General features: G+C 38.0%; 4 protein-coding genes across 5 annotated transcripts; 2 read left to right on the plus strand and 2 right to left on the minus strand.

Moving 5' to 3' along the window:
• Window positions 1–1,645: 1,645 nt before the first annotated feature.
• Window positions 1,646–13,875, minus strand: LOC136668405 (transmembrane protein 151A). 2 transcript variants are annotated; one of them, XM_066645910.1, is made up of 3 exons: window positions 13,330–13,875; window positions 6,180–6,281; window positions 1,646–5,862 (listed from the first exon to the last, which is right to left on the minus strand). In XM_066645910.1, the coding sequence occupies exons 1-3, from the start codon at window positions 13,387–13,389 to the stop codon at window positions 4,243–4,245; spliced, it is 1,782 nt and encodes a 593-aa protein (XP_066502007.1). In that variant the 5' UTR covers window positions 13,390–13,875; the 3' UTR covers window positions 1,646–4,242. The 2 variants fall into 2 exon arrangements, with proteins under 2 accessions (XP_066502007.1, XP_066502008.1); XM_066645911.1 differs by lacking the exon at window positions 6,180–6,281.
• A 1,295-nt stretch (window positions 13,876–15,170) lies between these two features.
• On the minus strand, window positions 15,171–16,902 carry ovol1b (ovo-like zinc finger 1b). Its single transcript, XM_066645266.1, has 4 exons — window positions 16,818–16,902; window positions 16,357–16,532; window positions 15,502–15,718; window positions 15,171–15,427 (listed from the first exon to the last, which is right to left on the minus strand). The coding sequence occupies exons 1-4, from the start codon at window positions 16,900–16,902 to the stop codon at window positions 15,171–15,173; spliced, it is 735 nt and encodes a 244-aa protein (XP_066501363.1).
• A 1,794-nt stretch (window positions 16,903–18,696) lies between these two features.
• On the plus strand, window positions 18,697–20,753 carry tmem223 (transmembrane protein 223). The gene is made up of 2 exons (XM_066646597.1): window positions 18,697–19,355; window positions 20,278–20,753. The coding sequence occupies exons 1-2, from the start codon at window positions 18,851–18,853 to the stop codon at window positions 20,574–20,576; spliced, it is 804 nt and encodes a 267-aa protein (XP_066502694.1). The 5' UTR covers window positions 18,697–18,850; the 3' UTR covers window positions 20,577–20,753.
• Window positions 20,754–22,137: 1,384 nt separating this feature from the next.
• fosl1b (FOS like 1, AP-1 transcription factor subunit b) lies at window positions 22,138–25,257 on the plus strand. The gene is made up of 4 exons (XM_066646772.1): window positions 22,138–22,480; window positions 22,941–23,189; window positions 23,647–23,754; window positions 24,853–25,257. Exons 1-4 carry the CDS (start codon window positions 22,382–22,384, stop codon window positions 24,988–24,990), a joined length of 594 nt encoding a protein of 197 aa, XP_066502869.1. The 5' UTR covers window positions 22,138–22,381; the 3' UTR covers window positions 24,991–25,257.
• The last annotated feature ends 736 nt before the right edge of the window (window positions 25,258–25,993 follow it).

Genomic DNA, 25,993 nt, shown 5'->3' on the forward strand with positions numbered 1-25,993 from the left:
CATAGGAGCAGTTCAAATTAACAGCTAGCCTTCATTTTTAGTGTTACTAAGTAAACAAGGTCTGTACTCCTACAGACAAAGTGACCTAATTCTCTGATGGTACCACTAGCCTAAATCACCAGAGCAAGCAGCTTATTGCAGCGCTTATCTCGTCTTCAACTTTTCACACACACTTAGCCTTAAAAGACCTAGCCAACAGCTAGTCACCATACAATGTCCATATAGAAAAACTGAAGTTGAATACCATTATTTTCCCCAATTACTAAGCTTTATTATAATTTCCCAGAAATACTGGTTGTGCTTTTCTGGCTAGATTTGTTGCTGGATTTAATGATTCAACTGTTTATTTCCCTGATATCTGTTGGCTTGATAGTAATTACCTGTATCAGTTCAGTGCTCCCTACTTTAAAGTAACTTAGTTAACATAACAGTAGCAGTTGTTAGTACTGAATCTGACATTTGTATGAACATGTCATTATGAATAACAGTATTTACAATAAGTGATAAAAGACTGAAGGCTTTTTGCTCTACTTTGGTTATACCAGTTCTTGACTATTGTATAACAATGGCTTGTTAGTGAACGTAAAATTCATAAAAACAAAATCATGCTGAATGTGAATACTTTATAATATTTTATAACATATGTATATAATTGTCAGGTATTTACTCACTGTGTTCACTTCGATTGAGTCTTCATATGACTGCTCATTGTGTAATATCTTTCCTTTAAATGTGATTAAATAAATGAAGGGTCACTTACCAGGAAAGCAGAATATATGTGGGCTGTTGCCTTATTGCCTCAGTCTCCTTGCCCTTGTCCGACCCCCAAAGCGTCAAATAATAAATTCCAGTGCAACTAATCTGCTATTTCTCCCACGTGTGCAAGCGTTCTTGTTGTCCCTCTTTGATATATTCTCTCGCTCTCTCTCTTTCTCTCTCTCTCTCTCATTTGTCATTAGGGCAAGCACTGCCCTTTATGCACAGATTATGAACAGAGGGAGGGATGGAACAGGAGTTAGGAAAGACTATAAGAGGTAAAATATTGTGGAATTTTTAGAGCCAATCTTAACTTTAGAATAAGACGATAAAAATATGCCATCCCTGTGTTGTGGACCTCTAACTGGATTCATGTTCAAACATGAATTTTCAAAATGACCTCCATAATGTTGATTTAATTAAAGTGTTATTTAGTAAAGATTGATCATTCTCATTTTCATTGTTTCTATATGTTCCAAAGTAATGTCCATCCAGCTACTGGTACTTTTTTAATTATAATAGGGAATGTCTGTGTTTAATAAATCTCTGCAGGCTCTATCTGCAAGCCCTCTAGTGGTCATACTACAAGAAAAATGGAAATCATTTTTTTAATATTATCTAATTAAATTTTTGATTAAGTAATAAAATATTACTTTCAGAACTCAGATTAAAACTGTGTAAAGCTCTCGGTGTAAAGATCTGGAAACCTTTTGTGTAGCTACTAAGCAATACAAGTTGAAATGAGAGGGGTGAGATCTTCTCTGCTCCAAAAATAATTCACAGCTCCAACCAGGACGCTAATGTCAAGATAAAACCGACAGCCTGACAGTAAATTGTTTTGTATGAATTCCACAATATAAATCAGAACTGAAATATGGAAACACTTTTCTGAATATTCCTTGCTGTGGATTTATTTTTCATATCCAGTAAAATATATATTATAAACGCTGTTGAAATAAATGTTCAAGCAAGGGTTGTCCTCTAAAACAGAGAGAAATGTAATGCTACATAAAGAATAAACATGAATAAAAATGACAGAAATCCATATTCAAAGACAAGTTTGTAAAGGCAACAAGTTAGTGATTGCAGCAGACTAGCAACATGCAAGTGTAGGTGCCCTCAGCTTTTATTGATCCATACCTATAAATATGCAACTCTCCTTTTGTCCACAGAAACAGAAAGACAAATAAAACAGAAAGAAGCGCTGAAACATTTTAAGTCTTTTCTGTAAAAATATATTGTAATGAATCCTTTTTTGTGAATATATAATGGTCACTTGTAGTCAATCTTGTATCTTCAGAAGTATTTCAGTATTTCAGACCTAATCAGGCTTGATGTCACTTTGCAATTTAAATTCGAAAGCACTGTATGCCGTACAGTATAATGCATGCCCGAAAAAAATACTCATTAAACATACTGTAAATGGTTGGATTTTATTATGACCTCCATGAAAACCATCACCACTACCATCATCATCATCATCATCATCATCACAGAAAAATTCATGTCCAGTGCTAGTTGATGTAGTAGCAATCCTGCTGACAACATAGGGATGCATTTGGTATTTGCTTGAATTTTTTTCTAGAATAGGTTCTTTTTTAATATTTATGAGTCTGCTGGTACATTCATTCTTTCAGTGATCAGCCTCTCAGCTTAGGGCTTTTGTTCACACCATTCCCTGCACTGTTTGTAAAGCAGATGACGGACTAGTTGTGCTTGTTAATGAACCTACATTAGATGTGCATGCTGATCTATTCATGTAATCCTCAACTTTGCAAGCTGGTGTTTGTCTGTGTGTCAATGTTAATTTTGGACAGTGTAGTTCTGGGTCATGGCTTATGATTCAATAGACAATCATGTGCTTTTCACTAGTGACAGTCATTAAACATCATAGTACACTATTATTCTAGAGGTATTACCCATATATTCCAAAAGACAGCTTTACATAAATTTAAATGATAGAAGCAGTATATAAGCAGTACAGGGAGCAGACAAAGGGAAGAGAAAGATGAGAAAATGTTTAAAGTGGTCATGTAATTTCTTTTTACCACTGCATTGAGTTTAAAGTTTTAAAAAAATGGATTTGAAATATAATTACGTTCATAATATATACGCTTAATTATATTTCTTCCTGAGACCAATCCGTCCACCCTATTACCTGTTGTGAGAAACTTTGTGAATCCCCAGGATTATCTTGATTTCGCATGCACAGTCCCAACATGTGCTGATCTAAAACCTTTATCGTTCAATCAAAATCAATATACTGAACTCTACAATGATACTAAACCACACAAAAGAAATGTTTTATAATAAGCAGGCACACTATTTGGTTGAAATTATTTCTAAAAAGAAGACTACAACAAATCATAATTTGTTCAAGATATAGCAATGTAAAAAAGTCTTTATTAAAAATATATTTATATATCAAATGTTAGGACATATTCATGCAGAAACACAGATAATATTAAGGGTTCACAAACTCCCTGTATATGCATGGTTGTGTATATGAGTTTAAGAAGAATGCTGTATTTTAGCTATATAAGCCTGTGCTAACAGTGCAAACATGGCGCTGAACAGAAACACAGTTAAGGCAAAGAATAATGGAATCATGAGCACCAAGCTTCTACAAGGCAATGAAATATATTAAAAGAAATTATGACATGATACAGTGAACGGATGCATAAGTACAAACAGCAAGGGATTACAATTCATCAGCCTACATCCACTCCTAACAAATCTCTTCCATTTTTCATTTCCTATTAAAAAAAAAGAATAGTTTCTTTCCCCTGAGATCTTTTGGCTTTGTTTCTGTCTGCTCTCATTAAAAAGAAAAAAAAAGAAAAAAAAAAGAAATTAAGTCAGAGACCATCTGCTCTACAGTATAACTACAGTTATACCTCTGTTTAATAATGTCATTAGGCTACTGACTGAGTCAAAATGTAGTATGGACTACACCATTGTTTTAAAGTTGCTAGGCCTGGAATGTCTTCACTAAGTGATCAGGTACAGTGGTCCAGCTTTTCATGTAAACTACAATACTCCTAGAGTGACAAGACAGGTTACATGGACAGACTGAGCAGTTTCAGTTATGAAGATGTTACCCCAAGGCATAGAATTATTTGGATACTGATATCTAATGATTCATGCCTGTTGGTATTTTCTGAAGTGTTAGTCCATATCAGGTTTTGCACTGACATGGACAGACTCACATATTCAAAGTTTCCTTTAAACCCTAAGATATACTATACATTCACTTATACTGCAGTTGTTCTGCAGTGCTGTCTCTCTTATAAGGAACCAACACATAATTGCTCTTTCAAAATGATCAAATATTTAGGTTTCACCTTTCTATCTTCCCTGGATATTAACTTATTTATTTTTAACAAGTGCCCAACAGTCTTCTGCCTCCCTCCCAATATTTCATGAATTCATTTACTTTAAAACCACTGGAAAAAACCTAATCTACATTCCCCAGACTACTTGCCATTATCCTGTGTCAATGTCCTGCCCACCATGGCAGCTCTCTTCTCCATGAATGATCAACACCGGAAAGTATAGAGCATCCTGATAGGCTGGTGGCCTGTCTATCTCCTCTCCCATTACCTCTCCATCAGCTCCCTGTCCTCGCTGCTCCATCTCAGAATTCTCTTCATCTTCTAACCCTTCCCCCTCAAGAACACCTCTCCTCTCCTCATCTGTCCTGCGAAACCCCAGGCCAAGGAAACTCCCACCTCCCTCCTCCCCTCTTCCCCCTAGTCCTCCTCCAAGGCTCCTTGAATGAAACAGGCAGGTGTGGCGGTTTCGAGCAGAGTGCAAGCGCCCCAAGGAGAGGCCACTGCGGCTCACAACCAGCCTCCCTCCAGCCCTGACTGGGAATGCATTTGCCCCCATCAACACATTCCCTCTTACCCAGGAGGGCAAAGAGGAGCTGCTTGTGGACCTCCGGCAACGCGGGCAACTCTGGAGGAAATAGCTAGAATTGCGTCTCATTCGAGCAGCTACTACAGCTGCCAGTGGTGTGTTAGGGTTCATGTCCAGATCCATAAGCAAGGCCTCAGAGTAGCTTGGCACCATCTGCTGGTTGCAGCGAATGTGCCACTCCAGTTCAGTTATGTCCACTGTGTTCACTCTGGATATTACACGGAGAGAGGGACCTCCAGTGCCCTGCTCAAAGCCTGAACGATAATTCTCACTGTTGTCATTGTCACTGGCATCTTCATTCTCACCAAACAGCTTCTCCACATGGTAGTGGACATACGCTGTGCGGTATTCGGCCACCACCCTCAGTGGCCAGGACAGCAGCAGAGCAGAAGCCAGCCAGTAGACCCAGCGACGTGTGTACCAGGGCGGCCGAGTAGGATCTGGGAATGCTAGCATGTTTTCTTTAAAGTCTACGTTCTTCAGGTGCATGCCTTCCCGTGCTTCCATGTAGTCATCCAGGCCCTCATTGTCTCCAAAGAAGCGTGCTCGCTGTGTAAGATAGGCGGTTTCAGCACGGGCACTGGCAAAGCTGAAGCACTTGGTGAAACGGAGCCGAGTGACAGGGTGGTCCAGCAATCCCTGCAGTTCTTTGGACACATCCTTGACACCGTGTCGTGAATAGTCAAACTCAGAGCTGGCTGTATGTGTATTGACCCGTTCATGGTAAACCTGCGTAGTGGTGTAGGCATCGCCATTGCGGTATCGTGTAACTTGCCTGGTTCGTCGTACATAGTGATAGCTGATGGCCTTCCACCAGATACAAGGTGTTGCCTGCTGTAGGCGTTGGATCCGTTCATACACCTGATTGATTTCCACTTTAGCCAGGTTGGCTGTTTTGGAGTAGCAGTGCCAACACTCTACCAGGTAAACCACATATAGCATAGCCAAGAAGGCCACAGGTATGTAGACATATCCATTAGAGCAAGGGCTGTCATGATAAAGTCGGGCTCGGTCACCATAATAATAAGCTGGACCTTGATCGCCAGAAGCCATGACTGTGATACGGTACAGAGAACACCAGCCTAGGGTGCCAAAACAGCCGTACATGAGAAGGGTCAACAGCAGGCACTTCCAATGGGATTCTCGGCACAGAGAGCCACTTAAGGACTGTTTGAGGGGACGCTGCTGCAGGTGGCAAAGAGTTTGGGGTTGGTTGGCAGAATGGACAGCATCAGGGTCAGGAGAGAGGTCCAAAAGAGGACATTGTTAGTTTGGCAGGGCATTGGCATATAGAATGGATTTGGAAGGTGTGGGAAAGGAGGGGAGAGAAACAAGAAAAGTGTATTAGTATTGTATTTGGGAGAAATAAGCACACTGCACATTTTTTTGACTAATTGGTTTGGAAACCATCATACATATTATTTGCAGCAGAAATACTACATTTGAGTGGAGACGTGTCTGTAAATTTCAGACACATATATTAGTAGCTTGGTGAAATTTACTTTTCTATTCTGGAGTAATTGACTTTTGTTCTCCAGTCTCTTGAGGTCTGAATACATTTCCTGCCTGCTCGTAACCCAAGCCATGCCTGCTTTTAACATGCTCTGTATCAGCAGAGAGAGAGAGAGAGAGAGAGAGAGAGAGAGAGAGAGAGAGAGAGAGAGAGCACTGAATGCTTTTAGACATCAATGCATCATTATAAGAAAATGTTGCTAGCTCTCTGCTGCCACTTCTGACTCTAGAGGCAACCCTATATTGCCCTATGTATTTCCAAATACACGGGCAGAAATAAATACGATGACATATGATGGCCTTGGCACAAACTAATGAATCTATAAAAGAGAAGGCTCCCACTAAGAAGACAGTATTTTATAACATGTAAAATCCCACAGCATTGTACTGCATGCTCTCACAAATTCTACCTCGCCGGTTGTCACACATGCACTTAAGCACGCACACACACACACACAATCCGCTAATAGTCAGAGCAGTGCCCTTGCTGTGAGAGATTGCAGCACTAAAATGCAGGCTGCAGTCCAAGCTGTGGCACAGAGAATATGAGAGCCCTGTGCTTCTTGGCAGAGGTGAACACATTCAGTTTTACAAGGACAAGAGAGCAAATGACGGTGGGAGAATCCATTACAACCTGCAGTGAACTTTAAGCCTCAGTAACCCCCAAGTGGTTCATGTTTGTTTGCTGTCACTTTATAGAGGTAACAACATGGATTGTGTAAAATAAATAAATAAATAAATAAAAACAGAATTTACATAATTTTCTTTTAAAATTCTCATCATTCACATTTAAAGTGTCGTGCAATCTTTAGGATTGTTTATTCTCATATAAAAAATAATTTAAACAAATGATGGACATATTTGTCCACAAATAAATAAGACAACACTTGATCTCAAAAGTATCCGTACATTACTATGCTCTGAGTGCAATGAAAAAGGCTACATTATCACTGATCAATTATTCATTGAGTAGATGTATAATGACTGGCACAAGTACCTCATCATAGAATATAGTGGTTGGAAAGTGAGACAGAAAGGTGGAGTCCTGTTTGCATTGTAAGAAAATGCCCTTAGAGACCACAAAGGTAGTATCTGTTTGAGCATTTCTGGAAGCATCCATGATTAAAACCAAATTTCACAGTGACAAAAACATATGAATTGTGCATAAAGTCCTCTTAATACTGTAGAATCCCTTAAAAATTGGCCAGTTATTTAGCTGCTCTAAAAACTACAGCTTAAAAATCATGTGCATGTGAATCCTTTCATGTGAGAGGCACCAATGAGTTGAGAGCTTGAAAGGGAGAAAACAAGTGAACATGAAAGTGCATGTGTGCATTTCTGAGTCTCCTAAGGTTTTACTCTGCTCTCCACAGAAGATATAAAGGGAAGTAAAACAGCTATTTTTATTCTTTTAGCTGTGAAAATGTGAGCTACCACTTTGTATTCATTTCATTTTCAGTGGAAACAACCATTAAGTACAAATGATCCACATTTCAGGGGAAATTTATGATGAAATGAGATATGAAGACATTAACTAGAAGGTGATGGAGAAGGTGAATTAAAAAAAAAAGTGGAAAAACATAGGTTTCTAAAACTGGAGTTGAAAAAAAGTATTAAAAAAAGATACATTTAATCAACTGTGCAGGACTTGGTATCTTTGAACAGCAGAAGAAAAATAACTTTCACACTTGCTTTACATCTAAAACACAAAAGGATATTTGCAAATCAGACAAAGAAAAGGATGGAGTGCTAAAAATAATGGACTTGCCACGAGAGAACCCCGAACTCAGCATCATAGTGTGTTTTTCTGATTACTTATTTTTTGAAAAGCAGACAATGCAACAAATTCTTATATTATATCCCTCTTACTTATTTTGTGCATCCATTTCATCCAGATCAGTGTTGTGGTGGGACTGCGGGGCACGACACAATTAACCCATCTTTCACATCACTCCACATACCAACATGTCATAGAGTAATCTTAGTGTGCACAAGGAAACCATTGCCCTCTGAGTAAACCCATGCAGACACAGGGATAAAACACCAAACTGCTACAGACAGTGACCCAAGGAAGGGAATGAACCCAGGACGTGATGGCCATTTTGTCTGGGGGGAAAATAAATTAATAAATAACCAATTCTGACATTTACAAATCTCTATGTGCAAAAATACATATAGATTCTGTGTCCACAACTGTACACTAATGACGCTTTTCCACCGCATGGGTCCGGCTCTACACAACTCGACTTGGCTCGGCTCACTCAAGGCTTGTCATTTTCCACTGGCAGGGCTCCCCCATGAAATGGCGCAGGTGACGTCGCAAAACCCTGTCTCTTAACAGGAATAGCTGGCTTTGAAAACCACAACAACAGTGGTAAAGTTAGATGCTGTTTTCTCATCGTGTTTTCACGTTTTTTTTTTTTTTGACTAAACACGGCTCTGCATCCCAGATCACTTTATTTGTTATTTTATTAATTTAAGAGATTGTACAAGCGGCAAGTTTGTGCTGGATTTGAATGAGCTGTGCATTTTGTGGTGATTGACGTGTCTCTCTGGCCAATCAGTGTAGGGTTTACACATCACCACTCAGTACCTACTCAGCACTTTTAGAACCCGGAGCGAGCTGGGACTGAAATAAGAGAAGAACAGTGGTCAACAAAGTTACTCACTAGTTATTTAAGGAGTTGTTATACCTGCCATTTTCATGTTTAACTCAAGGCCCTCTTTTTTGTGAAATGATATAACTGTGAGTCATTATTTCACTGAGGTAACAATAATTCTGCTCAACAATAATGAGTCATATAATTTCACAAATCTAGTATTTACTTGGGGCGGCACGGTGGCGCAGCAGGTAGTGTCGCAGTCACTCAGCTCCAGGGGCCTGGAGGTTGTGGGTTCGATTCCCGCTCCGGGTGACTGCCTGTGAGGAGTCGGTGTGTTGTCCGCGTGGGTTTCCTCCCACAGTCCAAAAACACACGTTGCAGGTGGATTGGTGACTCGAAAGTGTCCGTAGGTGTGTGTGTGTGTCTGTGTTGCCCTGTGAAGGACTGGCGCCCCCTCCAGGGTGTATTCCCGCCTTGCGCCCGATGATTCCAGGTAGGCTCTGGACCCCCCGCGACCCTAAATTGGATAAGCGGTTACAGATAATGGATGGATGGATAGTATTTACTTGAGTGTAGGTTTAGTCTACTGATTATGGGTTTTTACCAAATCATCACTGTACTATCAGTGAACACCATGCATTTAAATGAATTATATTGTGTCACTAATCAAGCTTATACATGACTACCCTTACAATATTCTAAACAGAGGCCAGGCAGGGAGTTCAGAGAGGAATATATACGGAAAGCATGAAGGGAAAATGATCATTAAGCAGAGATGCCATCTCAAAACTCTTTACTGCCTACTCAGCTCACCCTCTATATCTGTCTGGCCCAGACAAGAACTCTCAGTTGTGTAAGCTTAAAGCTTGCACTTGGAACAGTTGTCTTCACTAGGGTTGCACGAAGCATCGAAATTTCGATTCTTTTTCAATGCTACAACGTTGTAAACGATTCGATGCTGAACTTAATCAGTATACTGAATAACTAAATCAAATAGCGCGCTCTGTTAGATTGATTCAGTGAATCAAATAGCGCTTTCTCTTAGATTGATTCAGCGAATCAAACTGCGCGTCCTATTAGATTGATTCAGCGAATCAAACTGCGCGTCCTATTAGATTGATTCAGCGAATCAAACTGCGCGTTCTATTAGATTGATTCAGCGAATCAAATCAGCGCGTTGAGCGGCACGCTTCAGTCAACTCGAGCAGAGAAAGCAGTAGCATAGTCTACAACCACGTTATAAATCCTTTCTCTGCAAAACAGGCAAACACCAGCAACACAAACACCCTGATCTCTACAGAGAGCTGAACAGCGTACAGATTATGCGCATAAGTGTTATAGTTAGTAGTTACAGACTTTTTTCTTTTGCAAACAGACTATAAAACATGTAGCCTGTAATATGCTGCAGAGCAAATGTTACTGCTTTAACCCAAATATTAATGTTTTTACTCTTTATATTATTCAATACATTTCACATGGGTTCATTTAAAGGTGTAAATATGAGTGTTTTAATTAGAGTAATAGTTGTACAGCTTAAGCTGTAATTATTTTCATTCTTTATTTTCCTTAATTCTTTCGTGTGGGTTAATTTTAAACTGAAATATTGATATTTTAAGTATAAATGAAGTGTACAGCTTGTGCTCATATTATAAGTGTTGTTATCTTACTTCATTTTGTCTTAAAACCTTTTTTCCCCATTTCAACAACTCCTCAACTATTTGAATAACATTAGCTTTTTAACTTTGAGTAGAACATCACTAGATTAGACTCTTATTACTATAAAATTTGTCCACGTTTACCCACTGACCTCAACATTTAAGGAAACCGAACTGAAAGACTAAGTTTTTGGCCATTATAGAAAATTGCGATACTACACTTGGAACTGGTATTGAAGTCAAAATTCTGGGATTGTGACAACTCTAGTCATCACACACACACACACACACACACACACACAGAACATGTTTCACAGCAAAAAAAAAAGAACATGTCAAGCAATGTTAGACATCAGATCACATGCTAAATGAAAACAGTTACAGTTGGAATGGTTGTGTCAGTATTGCATAAACATTATGAAAACTGAATAACATATCCTAGTCATTCTCTTTCTGCCTCTGTCTCCCAGTCTATCGATCAGTCTGTAACATTATATGGGTGGTTAACTCAACAACCAAGGGGGTGAGTGAAAGCACCACTCTCAAGGTTCCGATTTTGAAGATAATACAAAATAATGTACTATGACAATCAAACATACAATTTGCTGGAAGAAATGCGTCTCTATTTTTATATTCAGATCAGAAGGGTTAAGCTAAGAGGTCATGCTTTCTAGGTAAATACTAATAATGCTGACATTAGAATTCCATAACTCAGCATATGCAACATCACGAAGTAATTACTTGCTGGCCCAGTGTTATATTTCTACTATAATAGAGAGGCAGTGCGTGAGCTAAAAAGAAACAGTCAATGTGGCAGAAATACTGCACTATAAAGAAGGTTAATGAGAGTGCAGATTCAGGTGAGAGAGAGAGAGAGAGAGAGAGAGATAGAGAGAGAGAGAGAGAGATAGAGAGAGAGAGAGAGAGAGAGAGAGAGAGAGTGTTCCTGTTAAAATGACCTTCTCATAATCTTTTTGCCTGTTTTCCCCTTAATGGCCTTGTTTTTTTTTTTTTTTTAAGCTGTTTTATCTGACACACATTGGCAAGGACTCTATCTGTGACTGTAATGACTGCCGTCTTTGTCCTTTTTGACATGTACTTCATGGTGCAGTGGCACAGCTTTCATGCTTGACCACACACAGGCTGCAACTCACAGAGGCCTGTACTACTCGTGTCCTCAAAGAAGCTCTCTTACATTCTCATTAACTTCTCAGGGTATCTAATAAACAGAGTGAAGGTCCATTTGAATGAATTGAGTGTGCAATGAAGATTCAATAAGAGACGACAAAGACTAGGGGGACACAGTACAGTGCATTACCATCTGTAACTGAGGGAATGTCAATCAGATGACTGTCAGCTAGAATGATTTTGGCCTCATCATAAAGAAGTGAAAATTAACTGCTGTACTGAGAACACCCCTGTACAGCAGTGTTGCCGGTCCTGGGGCTCTTACAGAGTTTAGTTCCAGACCTAATATAACGAATCCAGCACAAAACTAGATCAGCGTAATCACAGAAACTGGAATTTCAAAAGAATGACATAATCAGCCTATAGGTTCCATTTTCAGGAGTTGGGACAATGTGATTGCTGTCATGTCATGATGATGTCATGTATACTGGGTTCTTGGCTGAGCTAATTCAGGGGGTGATGCAGGGAAATCATTTTTTTCTAAAACGTGTAGAGTACATTATAAGACCCACGAGACAGATCTTAACACTGTAAAGTTGGTGTAAATTCCACTGGCATAATCACAAATCCAAACACGGCATAACTACGTAGCTTTAGGTCACATGATCATTAATTAATAACACCTAATAATAATGAATAATACTTAATAATAACCAAAGAGAGTCAACAACTGTAACAATATATTATATTACAATGTAATGATTATAATACATAACTACATCAGGTATGTTTAAGGTTACTTTCAACAAGTACCACTTAAATGTGAATATGAGTAAAGAAGCTGGTATAATCAGTAATCGTACTGAAAGATGTACCATTAAAAATGGTGTGCCATTGAAAGCAAGAACCAGTGTTAATCTATCTAATCTTTTGAATTAACGTTGCTCTTTGACTTATTCAGTTAATTACAAATATAGAGAGCTGTGTTGTGTTAATTCAAGGTTTTATCAGTCTGGAGAGCAGGTGTGGGAATACATGTTATAGTTATTAGATCAGAGCAATAGATGTCTGATTAAATCACCCTATTTAACCAAACACAAAGGGGACAAAATAAACTCTACAAATTTTCCAAGGCCTTAACATATATGTGGGGTTTCTATGACGGCAAAGAAGACACACATGTCGCACATGGCCCCTCCTCTTTTTAACAGACATGCCCAGACTAAACAGGAAGGGTGAGACATGCTTGATCAAAGAATAGAATTAATACAAAATGAAAATTTGTAGGCTAAATTAACAGGTCTGAGCGTTATCGTATGTATACATCTTTCTGTCATCCATCTTTCATAAATACATCATTTTAAAAGCTGCTGGAACTATTTAAGAAGCTGCATAAACTTACAACTCAAGCATTATTTATAGCTCATAATGCATTTGTGTTTACTGGTTACATGCTACAAGGAAATAAGTATTCTTACTCTAAACGTGTAAATTGTGTCCACATGAACAAAAAACATTCGGCATTATTTGTGTGTGTGTGTGTGTGTATAAGATGTGAAAAGAAAAGAAAAACTGTGATTTTTAGGAGTTTGGTTTATTAGTTTCACTGTGAAGAAGAGTTTGATGACCTTTAAGGCAGTGCAAATAAATTATAGTAATGGTCTATCATATCAACATATGACATTTCAAAATGTAGGACCTTAAAGCTAGCAGGGCAGACTGGATGTTGTTTAGAGACCCTCTGTTAGTCTTACCTCCTCCCTGCCTCCCCCTGCCAGGGTGGGCGCCTCTCCGCTCACTGTCACCCCCTGCATCCTTCAGTCTTGTCCCTCTCCGTGTTTTAGGACTGCGGACATGTCCAGACTCCAAACCAAACCGCCCCTGCGGTTGTGAGACGTATTTCAGCCCATCTGAAACATATCAAACCGCCTAGTCAGGCCACGGTGATGTTGTTTTTGCTGTTGTTTTTCTGACAGACAGCTCGGTGTGCGACGACGAGGCATGTTCCTCTCTTCACCAAAATGACCCTCTCCAGCCCCTCCCCCTCCACCCTTAGCATCAGTAGGTAACCACTGACGAACCGACGAAGATAATGTGTCCTTCTGGAGGAAACGGCCAGAAAATACGGGTCGGAAATTGGGCGCTAACAGGTCACAGCTGTTTTCCCGCGTCCATGTGTGGCGGGAAGCGCGAGCCCTCCTCAGAAACGTTCGCGCTTTTTCAGGAGAGTTTATTATTATTAGTAGTAGTATTTAATCTGGTTTAAAAATTGAAATGGGCAGATATGAGCCCATTGTTAACGCCCTTGGCACGATGTCTGACCTCAAGATTCCATCTCCTTTCTCTCTCTCTCACACACACACACACACACACAAAACACTGACGTCATCCCCACGCCCACCTTTTTGCTACTCCAGACAACACATAGTTTAGTTTAGACTGTCTACTGAATTAAAAAGATGCTATGCATTGACCATTATGTGCACGGTATAAGTCTCGTGGTCTGAGATGAAACATATGAAAAGTAATAACACACTACGCGGCTTTCTGCATTTTCCCGTCAAAACAAGTGCAAACAGACCAGACTCAAGGATGCAGTCTCCTAGGATATCAGGTAAACGTTCTGTGCTCATTGACACCAGTAGGGGGTGCCACAAAGCCACCGTTAAGTTATTGATACTGTCCTTAGTCTTTTTAAAGCACTGCAGGATGTTGCAGCACCTTATCAACTTGGCACAGGAAGGAAACTGCAGTTAGGTAGGTTAGTCAAGCAGCCATATCAAGAAAAGTTTGACAATTAAATCCCTCTCATATTTTTTTATATTATTATTATTATTATTATTATTATTATATAGCATGGGCACACTCATAATTTTTTATTATCATTTAAAATTGATAGTATATACATTTTACAACAGAGGCAAAAACAGAAACATAAACATACAACAAAAAACATAATATCTAACATATAAATTGTATGAAAGTCTTCTCTCCAGAGCCAAGAAATCCCAAACATCGCGAACAGTGCTTCACTGTTCTATATGCTGCCAATGTCCTTTTCACAGTGATTTTAGGGGAGGAGTATTTTGGTATTAGATACCAAACAAGAGTACACTAACGGTTTAGCCCAAATCCATTCATTTATTCCTTGATTTCATGTAGCCATGTCATTTTGATCAGGGTTGAAGTGGGTCTAGGGCCCACACGGGATCAGTGGGCACAAGACATGTACAAACCCAGTCCATCACATGGTGTTGCCAGAACTATCATGAAAATTGCATGTCTATGTGTTTTTCTGCAGTAATGCAAAACTGCATAATTTTCACATTCAAAATCTATTTCAATATATTGATTGGATATGGTATGGTTTTGATATTTTTAGTGTTTTTCTCCATAGAATATTAAATACAAATTATCACATTTATTCTATACAGACATTATATAAAGGAATTTAGAGTTGCTTAAAATTATGAAAAATCTACAACTGAAGCTAAGAAACAACACTAAAGAAGAGGAATTATGTTTATTATTGACACCCTGCCAAGTCCTCAAAAATTTCAACATGTTTGGAATCATATGACAGAAACCACACTGTTCAGGCCATTTTGTGGCAGTAGGTATCTTTTGGGTTTGTCTGTGATTTGCTGCTTTGGTGGTTGGTCCGGAGATGAGTAAACAGGATGTTTTGTGTGTGAGCAGTCAGGCCACACTCTTCACACACATAAAGCTTATCCCTGCGTTCCTTAAAAGCTAATTTTTGAGAGACATCATGAATCTTTTTCAAGTGTGTCTCCAGAGAACAGCGCTGGGTGAAGGCCTTATTACACATAGTGCATTTAAACGGCCGCACACCTGAAAGAGACGCTTGGGTTAGTAACATGAGAGAAAAATGTAACGATGGCAAGCTGATGTCACAAATATCATACCTGTATGGGTGCGCACATGTCTCTTCAGGTCAAAAGTGTCATTGAAACCTTTCCCACAGAACTCACATGAGTATCTCTTAAAGTTGCTGTGAATCTTCAGATGACGTTTTGCCGTTCGTGCATTACTGAATGTCTTCTGGCATATTTGGCAAGATGGTGTAACAGAATTTAATAACTTTGAGGCTGAGTCTTCATGTAGCATGTCACCGTTAGTTACCTGCATTAAAAACAGCAATAGTGGAATAAAGGCTGACTGCAGGATTGCAATAATTGTTCAACCTTCTAACCACTACATAAATCCCCTATATTCATAACTATATATCTGTAGAATTGTTATAAAATAACTAACAGGGCCATCTCCTGCTATAAACAGCATATAATTGAATATGGGCCCCAAGACAGGGAGCCATAGGTATGTTTCATACAAAACGATATGATTTGTTCAATGAACGGGTTGTATTTTAATGTTTGCAGTCTACAAATATGCAGTCCCAAATGTTTGACTCATAAATGTTTGACATATCTGCATAAAACAATAAAAGGAGACATCCAGTGTCTTGAATGTATTATTGGGCCCATCCCTAAAATATTTCTTTAAGAGAAACCTACAGCCAAAATGGAAATTGTTATATTAATTTTGATATTAACAAATCTTTTCAGTTCTGCAGTGATAGTGTCTCTGTGCACTCTGGAGTATAATTTTAATGTAGTGAGAAAGAAATCAAGGCCAAAGTCTCAGAAACATTCTGTCCAATTAATGAGCACTTCAGTGCTGTGCTACAGAATACTGTTATATTAAATGTTGGATTTTGGCTGGAATGCCCCTTTTAGTGTCCTCAGAAGTAGTTCACTGACCTTAATTTTGGAGCGGATGTAAGGAGGCCTGTGTGTCCGTATATAGCAGGGTGAACCAGGCTCCTGCCTGATGGTCAAGCCACTAGAGTTATCCTGTGGCTTACATGGAGAGAGGGGTAGAGCTGCAGTGTTTCGTTCACATCCATCCTGCACATAGCACTGAGGAAAGAGAGAAACTAGAAAGCAAGACAAATTTGAGTATGTTTATTAATACACACACATATATATATCTCCAAAATACCAAAATCATCCTTAAATTGTAGTGCAAGTCTATGTGGAGATATTCTAAATTATTTTGGAACATATCAATTTGTCCATCTATCATTCATCATAAAGTGCCTCTTATTTGTTCATATATTGGAAACCATCAGGTGAGAAATCAAATGTTAATAAAGTAAGATCTCACCTTTCGCAAATAAACAATTAAATTAAACTTAATCCGTATGTAATGAATCACTCACCTGGTATGGATACATCCCCTTGTACACAATTGGAGATTAGGATGTTTCTCTTCCTCATGTTTTTAACCAGGAACACTCGTGGCATTCTTGTTAATATTTTTTTTTAAGAAGAAGAATTGGTAGCACCCTGTTTTATTCTAAAATCAGTTAACTTAAAAATATTGCTACACTGAACTGACCCTTTAAATAAGTTCTTCTTATCTTAAGCAGTCCCTCTGCAGCAAAAGAACAAAGAGTAGGAAAGGTACCTAAGACTAAACTAGCCAGGCTTCTTTCTCATACTAGTCTTTGCTAGGAGTTCCAATGACCCTTTAGGGTGTGTTCTGTCATCTAGGTGTGGTGTTGACTGATGGTCTGTGGGTGTGTCTTTGTTTGGACTAATTACCAACACAGTAGGCATTGTTGTAGAAGATGGGAGCTTCACATGTCATTTTGATCAACAGAGAACAAAAACAGCATTTTAAATAAATGTTGCTGTCAGAAACACACTACCAACTTTGTCATTTTCATTTTTTGACATATTTTAAAAACTCCAGGTGCTTTATACACTGTGTCATAGGTTCATAACTATTTATTAATTCACTCATTTTCAGTAACAGTTCATTCCTGATCAGTGTCACAGTGGATCTGGAGTCTATACAGAATTTTTTGGTGCAAAGCACGGACACACGCTTGACAGAATGACGGTCTATTGCAGGGTCAGTTCATGTTTTAATAAACTCCATTCCAAATACAATTATAAAAATGTATTAATGTCAATATTGGCATTGGCCCTGTTCATATGTTTTATCTCCAGTAAGTTTCATTTGCCATGGTCTTCACTGTATGCAAATAGGGTGGTCCTTCAGATCTGATAAGATTTATTCAGGTGAGAGACAATAGGCCTAAGCCATCCTAACTGCTCTACAAACACACAACCTCCTCCCATCTGTGAGCACTCAGGAGTCATCTAAATATCAGACAATAGGGAATTAAATATCAACTATGAAAGATTTGTCATGTTACATGATTACACTCGTTGCATTTCCTATATCAGCAGTCTGAGTACTGTAAATCTGTTTATAATTGTAGTTTTTTAATAATGCTTCCATCTTTATTCAAGATTGTTCCATACACTTATCTTTCCTTGCCATTAACAACATTGGTAAAAGGTATGTATTTGTAAATAAATAAATTAATTGCTAAATTTATATTAATTCTATCTATCTATCTATCAATCTATCTGTCTGTATATATATATATATGTATGTATAGGCAGCACGGTCTGTGGGGAGTTCTCCGCGTGTCCATGTGGGTGCTCCGGTTTTCTCCCACGGTCAAAAAACACACGTTGGTAGGTGGATTGATGACTCAAAAAGTGTCTGTAGGTGTGTGTGAGTGAATATATATATGCTAAGGAACACTCATCAGCATATAGCATATACACATAAAGAGATCATTGTTTGTGTGTTTGAGTTTGAGCTCTGAGTATTTGATCCTTTTATTGTTTGGCTCCTAGGTGTATTAAGTATGAATCACTACCTGGAATCACTGGGCGCAAGGCGGGAGCCAAATGTGAATTATATTTTTTTCCATATATTAACATCATAAAATAAAATATTTTATGAATTCTTTAAGTTGTATCTATATTATATTCCCTTGTGTTATACTCTGTTGTCTATCTGGGCGCTGAGACTGGCATCACATGAAATGTGTCACGAAACTATAATTTATGTCATGTTTTTAAAACGTGACTTGCCTTGTTTTGTTTGAAAAGTATGTAAATTTACTTTGAAATTAGGACTATTATTATTATAATGAACTGTAAATTATTATTACTTTTATAAATAAACTATTTAAGTTTAAAAAGGTGTAAACAGGTGGTTACGTGTAAGGTCAGCCTACGGCTTGTACTTTTTGGACCAACGTCGCTTCCGTAGTGTGAAAAAGAACATGGCGGCCTCCTGTTTGAGTGGGTCTTGGTGAGAGAACCAAATCTGATTTAAATGGAATCGAAGAGACCTAATATAGTTTATTTTACTGTAATATAAGCCATGGGTTTTCAGTGTGTGTTATTCAGGGCTCGAGTCTCTTGTTCTGGGCTTCTGTTTCCCCACAGACTGGCTTTAGTGCAGCACTTAGGAGGTTTTACTGCATTTTCTAAAGGAGTTAGCGATAAATCAACAGCTTTAAATCCTCTAAGGTGGCTCTCCGCTTCACCCGGAGGTCAGTGTCCTCAAAGACTGGTCATTCAGTCACTGAGGAGACATTTTAGTGGCGTCTCTCCCTCTCTGTCCTCCTCCTCGGCGGTCCAGAGGGATGTGCTTCTGTTTGAACACGACAGGACCCGCTTCTTCCGCCTCCTCTCTCTCTTCTGTGGAGGTCAGTGTCTATTCTGGACATACTTGGCCTACTTTGCCTTCACGAGCCTCAAAGACACCCGAAAAAGCAGTAAAGCGCAACATAAAGTAAGGACCGACCTGGGGCTCTTCAGTTTTGACATGAACCTGGGATCGAACGCCTGGAGGTTTGGTTTCACTCTCGGTTGTCTTGTCATTGGTAAGCCACAACATTTCTGCATAATTCAGTCATTGACTAACCCTGTAAAACTCATCTCGTTTTAACAGAACGACATAATTAGAAGCTTTTTTTTCAAGAATAGAAATACCTTAAAACTGGCTTATCACTTTACCTTCATTAACTGTACACTGATCTATTCCTCAGTCCTATCCCCATCCACCTGCCACACAAGTTGATAGGATTGGTTTCTTAGGTTTGATATCAGAATCACTTTTTGTCTAAATTTTCACTTTTGACACTGTCTTTGGAGCATATTAAAACACCTTGTTGACATGTTACTAAAATTAAAATTTTCGTTTTAAAGATTTAAACAAATTCATTCAGGAAGAGTGGTTTGATATTAAATGCTCTATTTCTGAGGAACTGACAGAGCCAGGATGCTTTACGGCAGGAGTGATAGGAAACAGATACCCAAAAGAAAGCTTGGTCTAATGTTTTTGTATAATAGTTTTGAGAGAAAAATCTAACTATTCAGAAAGTACTACTCAATGAGGGAACTGGGAAAAAAATAGGGCGAGTTCCCATTTATAACTAAATTCTGTGAAGTCTTCTTATGGCTTTAATATCTTTTGTAATATGTTTAGTACAGTTTGTGACATTTCTGTATCCGCCTTATAATATCAGCCTCATATCTGAAATTTTATCCTTTCAATTTTTCTGTGATCACATAAGACATATTCAACATGTTATGAGATGCCTAGTTTTTGGATAATTTCATTTTGAACAAGCATTACACTTTACCCACTAATGTTATTATTCCCCTGCTCCCTGGTTCACTTTAACATATTCAAAACTCAAGTACATCAGAATGAAATTAATATAAAGCAAATAGTATGCAGTTATTCAAGTTTTGGGCCTGTAATTAGGAGATATTCTCTCTCTCTCTCTTTTTCTTTTCCAGGAGGTGGAATAGTGGGATTGGGTGTGTTGTTCAGCCGTCGCTCTGTCAGTCGTGTTATTCTGCATAAAGGAGGTGGAAAGGTGACAGTGTGTACCCAGTCTCCTCTGGGAACAAACAAAGCATGGCAGCTAACGGTGCCTCTGAGTCAAGTGGCATGCCATGCTCATAGGCAAGAATCTCCCTCCTTCGTCCCTCTCAAAGTCAAAGACCACAAATTCTACTTCCTTCTGGACAAGGAAGGGACACTGAACAATCCTAAACTTTTTGACGTCACAGTTGGGGCCTACAGGTCTGTTTAGGCACCACAATCTTCCACAGTGTAAGACAAAATATAACCTTGAAGTTAAGTTTCCTGAAATAATAAACAGAAATGTTTGGGGGACATTAATAAATAAATAAATAAAAAACCTGGCATATAATAATTGGGTGTCAATATTTTCTGCCTCTGCAAACAGTTTATGTATTAATAAAATCTTACCCGATACAGGTTATTCTGTACAGGTTGCACATTTATTCTGCAGCCATAGAATAAATGGTTCTGTTCATTAACTTATTCTCAAATTTTTTTTTTTGGACTGAACAACATTCTGAATAGTTAAAAGAAATGTGGTTCTGGATTATGCCCTGACTGGGGAAATCAACCCATAAAGTCTTTCAGTGACTCTTGGTGTGAAATATACACTGCTTAGGCACTCCCAATCTGATGATTCACCGACAACTGGTTTTCACTTACAAAGACACAGTTAAGTGAAAATCAAGATGTGCAGGGAGCTTGAAAGCTTATGGGAGGGGGACTGAGTGGGATCTGTTCAGAATTCTCAGTGTTTATGCAAAAACTGACCAATATTATTATGTACATTTCTTTATTTTTATGATAATCAAGTTATAACTTATATATAATAAACAAAATAAATGGAACACAAATAAGAGAACACACCAGCAAAGTGCAGAGAAATGTGAAAAAAAGTGATTATCCACCTAATTTACTACTCATTTACTGATGAAAAGAAGAAATCCAATAAATCAATTTCTCTGAAAACAAAATAAAAACAAGCAGTATGTGGGGTAATAGCCCTGACAACCATGCCTTTTAAACCATGGCGAGATCACAGTGAGTCACAGTGGAGTCAGAATCTAGGTTCTGCCATTTTCTGAAAATGATTTTACAGCATCTCTCCCACGCACTGTTTCCCACCCACATACTTTTGTTCTTTGTAATATTGGTGAGTACTATGTTTAAAAAAAATAAATCAACAAACAGCACACTTTTTCTTTAGTGTAAAGGTGCCAATAGTTTATAGAATTTTAAGGATGACTAAATGACTAACCAATTATTTGTAAAACACTGAACTCATTACGCATGACTACAACCCTGGGTCAGATATATTTCAAACACATACCCAATTTTTAATTGTAGATACACTGAAGCTGTTTTTTTATGTTTCCAGTGTTGAAATGTGAGGTATAAAGGATTATGGAGGCAAAAAAAATCAGTCTTGAATGGTTGGAGGAATTAAAACAAAATGGTGGGTATATAAGTGTATACATGTGTGTGTTTATGTGGACAATAAAGTCCAGTTTCTGTTATGTTTGGTGTCTAAATGTTTTATATGACATAATTATTACATGATATGGCATACTAATTTTGTTAACTAAGAATTTAATTTAGACTAAAAGGGTGAAATATTACTAAGAAGAGGACATAAAACAAAGTATGTGACCGAACAATACAATGTGCCACATGTACTTCCACTGGGAACTGCAGTAACTGACAGATTCAGATCAGAGGTTTGACTGGGTGGGACAGAGAGTCTATCGGTCGGTGCGTTTGTCACTCGGTATATGGAGAGAGGGAGGGACTGGAGGAGAGTGAGGAGTCGAAAAGATATTCAATCACGTGCTTTTGGTTTTAGCTGGGGACTTTATGGTGGAGTCGTTTGAATTCTCCGTGTGGCGCCATTATTTCAAATGTTAGAGAACATGAGCCAATAACAGAGGTGAGGATTTGGGAAATCTGGGATATCAAAGCGGTAGACATGTAAATATTTTATAGTGGTCTTCCTAAGTAATAATGGAGCCTCTATAACACTTCTGAGAAACCATTATGGAGATGTATCAGAGCAGAGCTGGTGCAGCTTTCAATTTTGGGCCTTTCACCGACACCGGACGACTGGACCTGAATAGCGCCGTCCACATACATACGGTTAGTAACTGAACTTTTCCAATGATCTAACCAACGATGGCAGTGAATGAAGAGAAATACCTAGGCATATATTATATCTTTATTTTGTTTGATGATTGAAATGCATTGATTCCACCCAAAATACATTTTATTATAGGTCTTTTTGGACATAAACGTATAGGCGTTTTTTTTTTTTTTACATACTTTTTAGATTAACGTAAAATTACATTTGTAATTCTTTTCCATTTAAGGTTATTTCAGATTATATTTGAAAATATATTTGAAAGCAGTTGCATAAAAAAAACTATTCGATCGTTTTTATCTTTATAATTTATGCATATATTCTATTACATATTAAAGGCTGGGTTTTCAAAAAACCTTTTAAGAGAAAAAAATATTTCATGAGTGAATAGTTTTCATAATCTTATCATTAAAATGCGTTTCATAAACTAGGCCCACATTTATTCTTCCTTTTTTGCAGAAACTCACAGATGCGGTCAACAACACTAGCCATAACCTTGACACTGTGGCCTCCAGTCCGAATCTTCAGTGGCTGCTGGAGTCAGCTGTAGTTTCTGAACCAGAAGCTGCCTGGGACGCGATAGCCTCATTTCTGCCCTCTTCCACACAGCAAAACTGCCCTTGTATTTCCCAGTGCCCCAGTCTAGACCTGCTACTTTCAGTGACAGGGAAAGGATCTGAGAACATCAAAAGCCACACCAGTGAAGTTGTAAGTAATAGTAGACCTTTGACTCCCTTTTGTATTTGAACACACAAAAACAGTGAAAGTATAAATTAAACTGTTTTCTTGACGCATCCAGTTATGGTAAAAGGGCTGTTATGATTCACACCTGAGTCACATACAGGCCAATAGGGTGAGTCATTATAGTAGCATTTGCGCGGGAGTCACAGAGCACGCTCTCAGGGGGCGGACCAGCCTGTGAATAGGGCAGTTGGTGACTAAGAGGTGTACAATTTTGGAAATAAATTAGTGCATGTTGTATTTTTGTTACCCACAAGATGGCAGTGTCATCATTTGATTTTCCCAGCTGTCTATGTTATGTAAATGGGGGAAAAGGTTTGTTGAGAACGATGATCTATTATGAACTGTTTTTTTATTGCATTTTTTTTTCTTGAGTTGTCACTATACATGGGCTGTTATTTTTCCCTCTCTGAATCACTTCTAGAAAGCCGTAGAGGAGTGTGAGAGGCGGCGAGCTCGTAGGGAAAGGAACAGAATAGCCGCAGCTAGATGTCGGGATCGTCGCCGCATGCTTACGGACACATTGCAAAATGTGAGTTATTTAAACCTCTGTGCTTTTAAATTGAACTTGTTCTTTGTCCAACTATTTATAATTATTAGCCAGATGGCTAATTATTGGGTATGTCAGCATGGCCAAGAAATCACACGTTTGGGACTGATGGGATATTACCCCCCCCCCACCCAAAAAACAAAAAACAAATCAAAAGACAGTTTCACATTCAAACATAAAGTCAGTAACAATCCATTACAATTGTGTTTACAGGATTATTACAACAAAAAGAAACAAGTCTTGCATCTCCCATGCTAAAGCATGCAACATTGTTGTCTATGAAAATGTATAAATTTTAATACTGGACATAATCTCTAACACCTCACCAGAAAGTAGATTTGATATATGCATTATATTTTATATTTAATGTATAAACAATTTTATTTATTTATTATTATTATTATTAAATAATTAATCTAGCTGTATTGCAGGGCTGTGTAAAGCCTTTTGAAGAGGAATCTGCTTATGCTTACCATGTAAAAATGGGATACAAAATAGAAATGAGCATGTATATAAAACAAAGAAGCTATGAGAACCTTTTAGTTTCAGATATCCATACACAATATGTACAAAAGTTTGTACACACAATTTATTATTAATGAATTTAGCAATTTTACTTTTCAGTCAATTGTGGAAATAAACATTCAGTTGTGCCCAAACAGCTTGTATAATCAAAGAAGAAAAGATTTAAAATGGATGCTCTTGAGTAGCTGCACATTAGCTTGAAATCGTCATGCACAATTCCAAATGTTGTGTAGCAGCATATAAAGGACTCCAGTACTGGATTGTTGAGCAGTGGGTTTAGAGCTATATCTTATAAAAGAGTTGTTTATGATCCTGAACATACCATCCAATGTTTATCCAACTTCAGTAATGATTCTGCCAATGAGTGCCATTAAATCAACAATGTTCCAGTATCTAGTGTAAAGCATTCTCAGGAGTGTAGAGTCTGTTATTGCATAAAGGTGGATTGTGTAATAATTAGTCTTGTAATGTATCTAGCTCAGCACATTGTTGCCATGCTGTCTTTTTTGTTTGTTTGATAAATATGTTTAAAAATGTGATTTACTTTACATTTAGGAGACTGAGCGCTTGGAGCGTGTGAAATCACAGTTGGAAGAGGAGATTGCTGGGCTTGAGAGGGAGAGAGAGAAGCTGGAGTTAGTTCTGGAGGCTCACAGACCCGCCTGCAAGATGGGTGGTTCCAATCCTCAATAATCGTCAAACCTGAACAAGTTCAGAACTGAGTCTGCAGGATCAGACCAGTTAATAGTGTATTAGTTCAAGGAAACTATATACAAACTTTTGTTAGATGTTAATTGCATGTTTGTTATGAATAGTACGTAAATGAAAATGGTTACTGGAACAAAAAATGGTTAGTGGATGTTACACATCAAATAGGGATCACAAATAACTGTTTCAACAAAGCGTAGATGCCAAAGTAATCTATTTTTTTTGTACCAAAAAATAAATAAATAAATAAAATAAGTGAAGTTGAAACTTAACTTACAGGCTGTTTCTCACTATGTATTATTGGTATTGAGAAGCAGCCAATGACTCCTTGGCTTGGGACCAAATTAAGTTCAATTCACAGAATCACAGGTCAGAAGAACCTTTTGCAACACAGCACAAATAAAATGTAATAAAGACAAAAACCTAATGATTCCTTGTTTTCTGCTTTTATATTACAATCTATAATAAGTGATTATTTTAAACTGCATTTTTGTAAGCAGAAACACTAGTAAAAATACATTTATATATTCAATAAAATAAAAGGCATTAAAACCCCTCACAATTCACATTGGGCTGTAAGAACATCCACAATAGTCCATTATGTTAGACAGTAAATTGGAGGAATGAGTAAATGATCTTACAGGCCCTAATAGCATATTATGTTGTTGTTTTTATTTCACAATACCACAAACACATGTTGCAGCACATAATAGCAGCTAATAAATTCTGTCAACCAAAATAAAGAATCTTTAGTTTGTGAGCAAATAATTTTTACTTCACATAATTTAATTGTTTTCTTAAGTGTTTTGGCAGGTTTTCAAATCCAAAAGTAATTGAATTCCCTGTTGTTACAGCCGAGCTGCATGCCAGAGCAGCAGGTGGCAGCAATGTAGCACTGAACTGTTTCATGTGTGCAGAACTGTTTTAATGTGAAATTCGATTCTTTCTACTGAACCGGTTCTTTGGAGCTATTTGTTTTATTGAATCG

The sequence above is a fragment of the Hoplias malabaricus genome, chromosome 15 (genome assembly GCF_029633855.1).
Source record: "Hoplias malabaricus isolate fHopMal1 chromosome 15, fHopMal1.hap1, whole genome shotgun sequence".
NCBI classification, from domain to species: Eukaryota; Metazoa; Chordata; class Actinopteri; order Characiformes; family Erythrinidae; genus Hoplias; species Hoplias malabaricus.

Excerpts from the sequence above, each read along its gene's own strand:
- LOC136668405 (XM_066645910.1), bottom strand. The coding sequence starts at position 13,389 with ATGCAGGGGGTGACAGTGAGCGGAGAGGCGCCCACCCTGGCAGGGGGA. Across the intron at positions 6,282-13,329 it reads CAGGGGGAGGCAGGGAGGAG|AGCATGTTAAAAGCAGGCAT; the intron begins GTAAGACTAACA and ends CTGCTGATACAG. Across the intron at positions 5,863-6,179 it reads AATTACTCCAGAATAGAAAA|CAGCGTCCCCTCAAACAGTC; the intron begins GTAAATTTCACC and ends TGCCACCTGCAG.
- ovol1b (XM_066645266.1), bottom strand. The coding sequence starts at position 16,902 with ATGCCACGAGTGTTCCTGGTTAAAAACATGAGGAAGAGAAACATCCTA. Across the intron at positions 15,719-16,356 it reads ACATCCGCTCCAAAATTAAG|GTAACTAACGGTGACATGCT; the intron begins GTCAGTGAACTA and ends TTTTTAATGCAG. Across the intron at positions 15,428-15,501 it reads ACATGTGCGCACCCATACAG|GTGTGCGGCCGTTTAAATGC; the intron begins GTATGATATTTG and ends CGTCTCTTTCAG.
- tmem223 (XM_066646597.1), top strand. The coding sequence starts at position 18,851 with ATGGGTTTTCAGTGTGTGTTATTCAGGGCTCGAGTCTCTTGTTCTGGG. Across the intron at positions 19,356-20,277 it reads TCTCGGTTGTCTTGTCATTG|GAGGTGGAATAGTGGGATTG; the intron begins GTAAGCCACAAC and ends TTTCTTTTCCAG.
- fosl1b (XM_066646772.1), top strand. The coding sequence starts at position 22,382 with ATGGAGATGTATCAGAGCAGAGCTGGTGCAGCTTTCAATTTTGGGCCT. Across the intron at positions 23,190-23,646 it reads AAAGCCACACCAGTGAAGTT|AAAGCCGTAGAGGAGTGTGA; the intron begins GTAAGTAATAGT and ends AATCACTTCTAG. Across the intron at positions 23,755-24,852 it reads TTACGGACACATTGCAAAAT|GAGACTGAGCGCTTGGAGCG; the intron begins GTGAGTTATTTA and ends CTTTACATTTAG.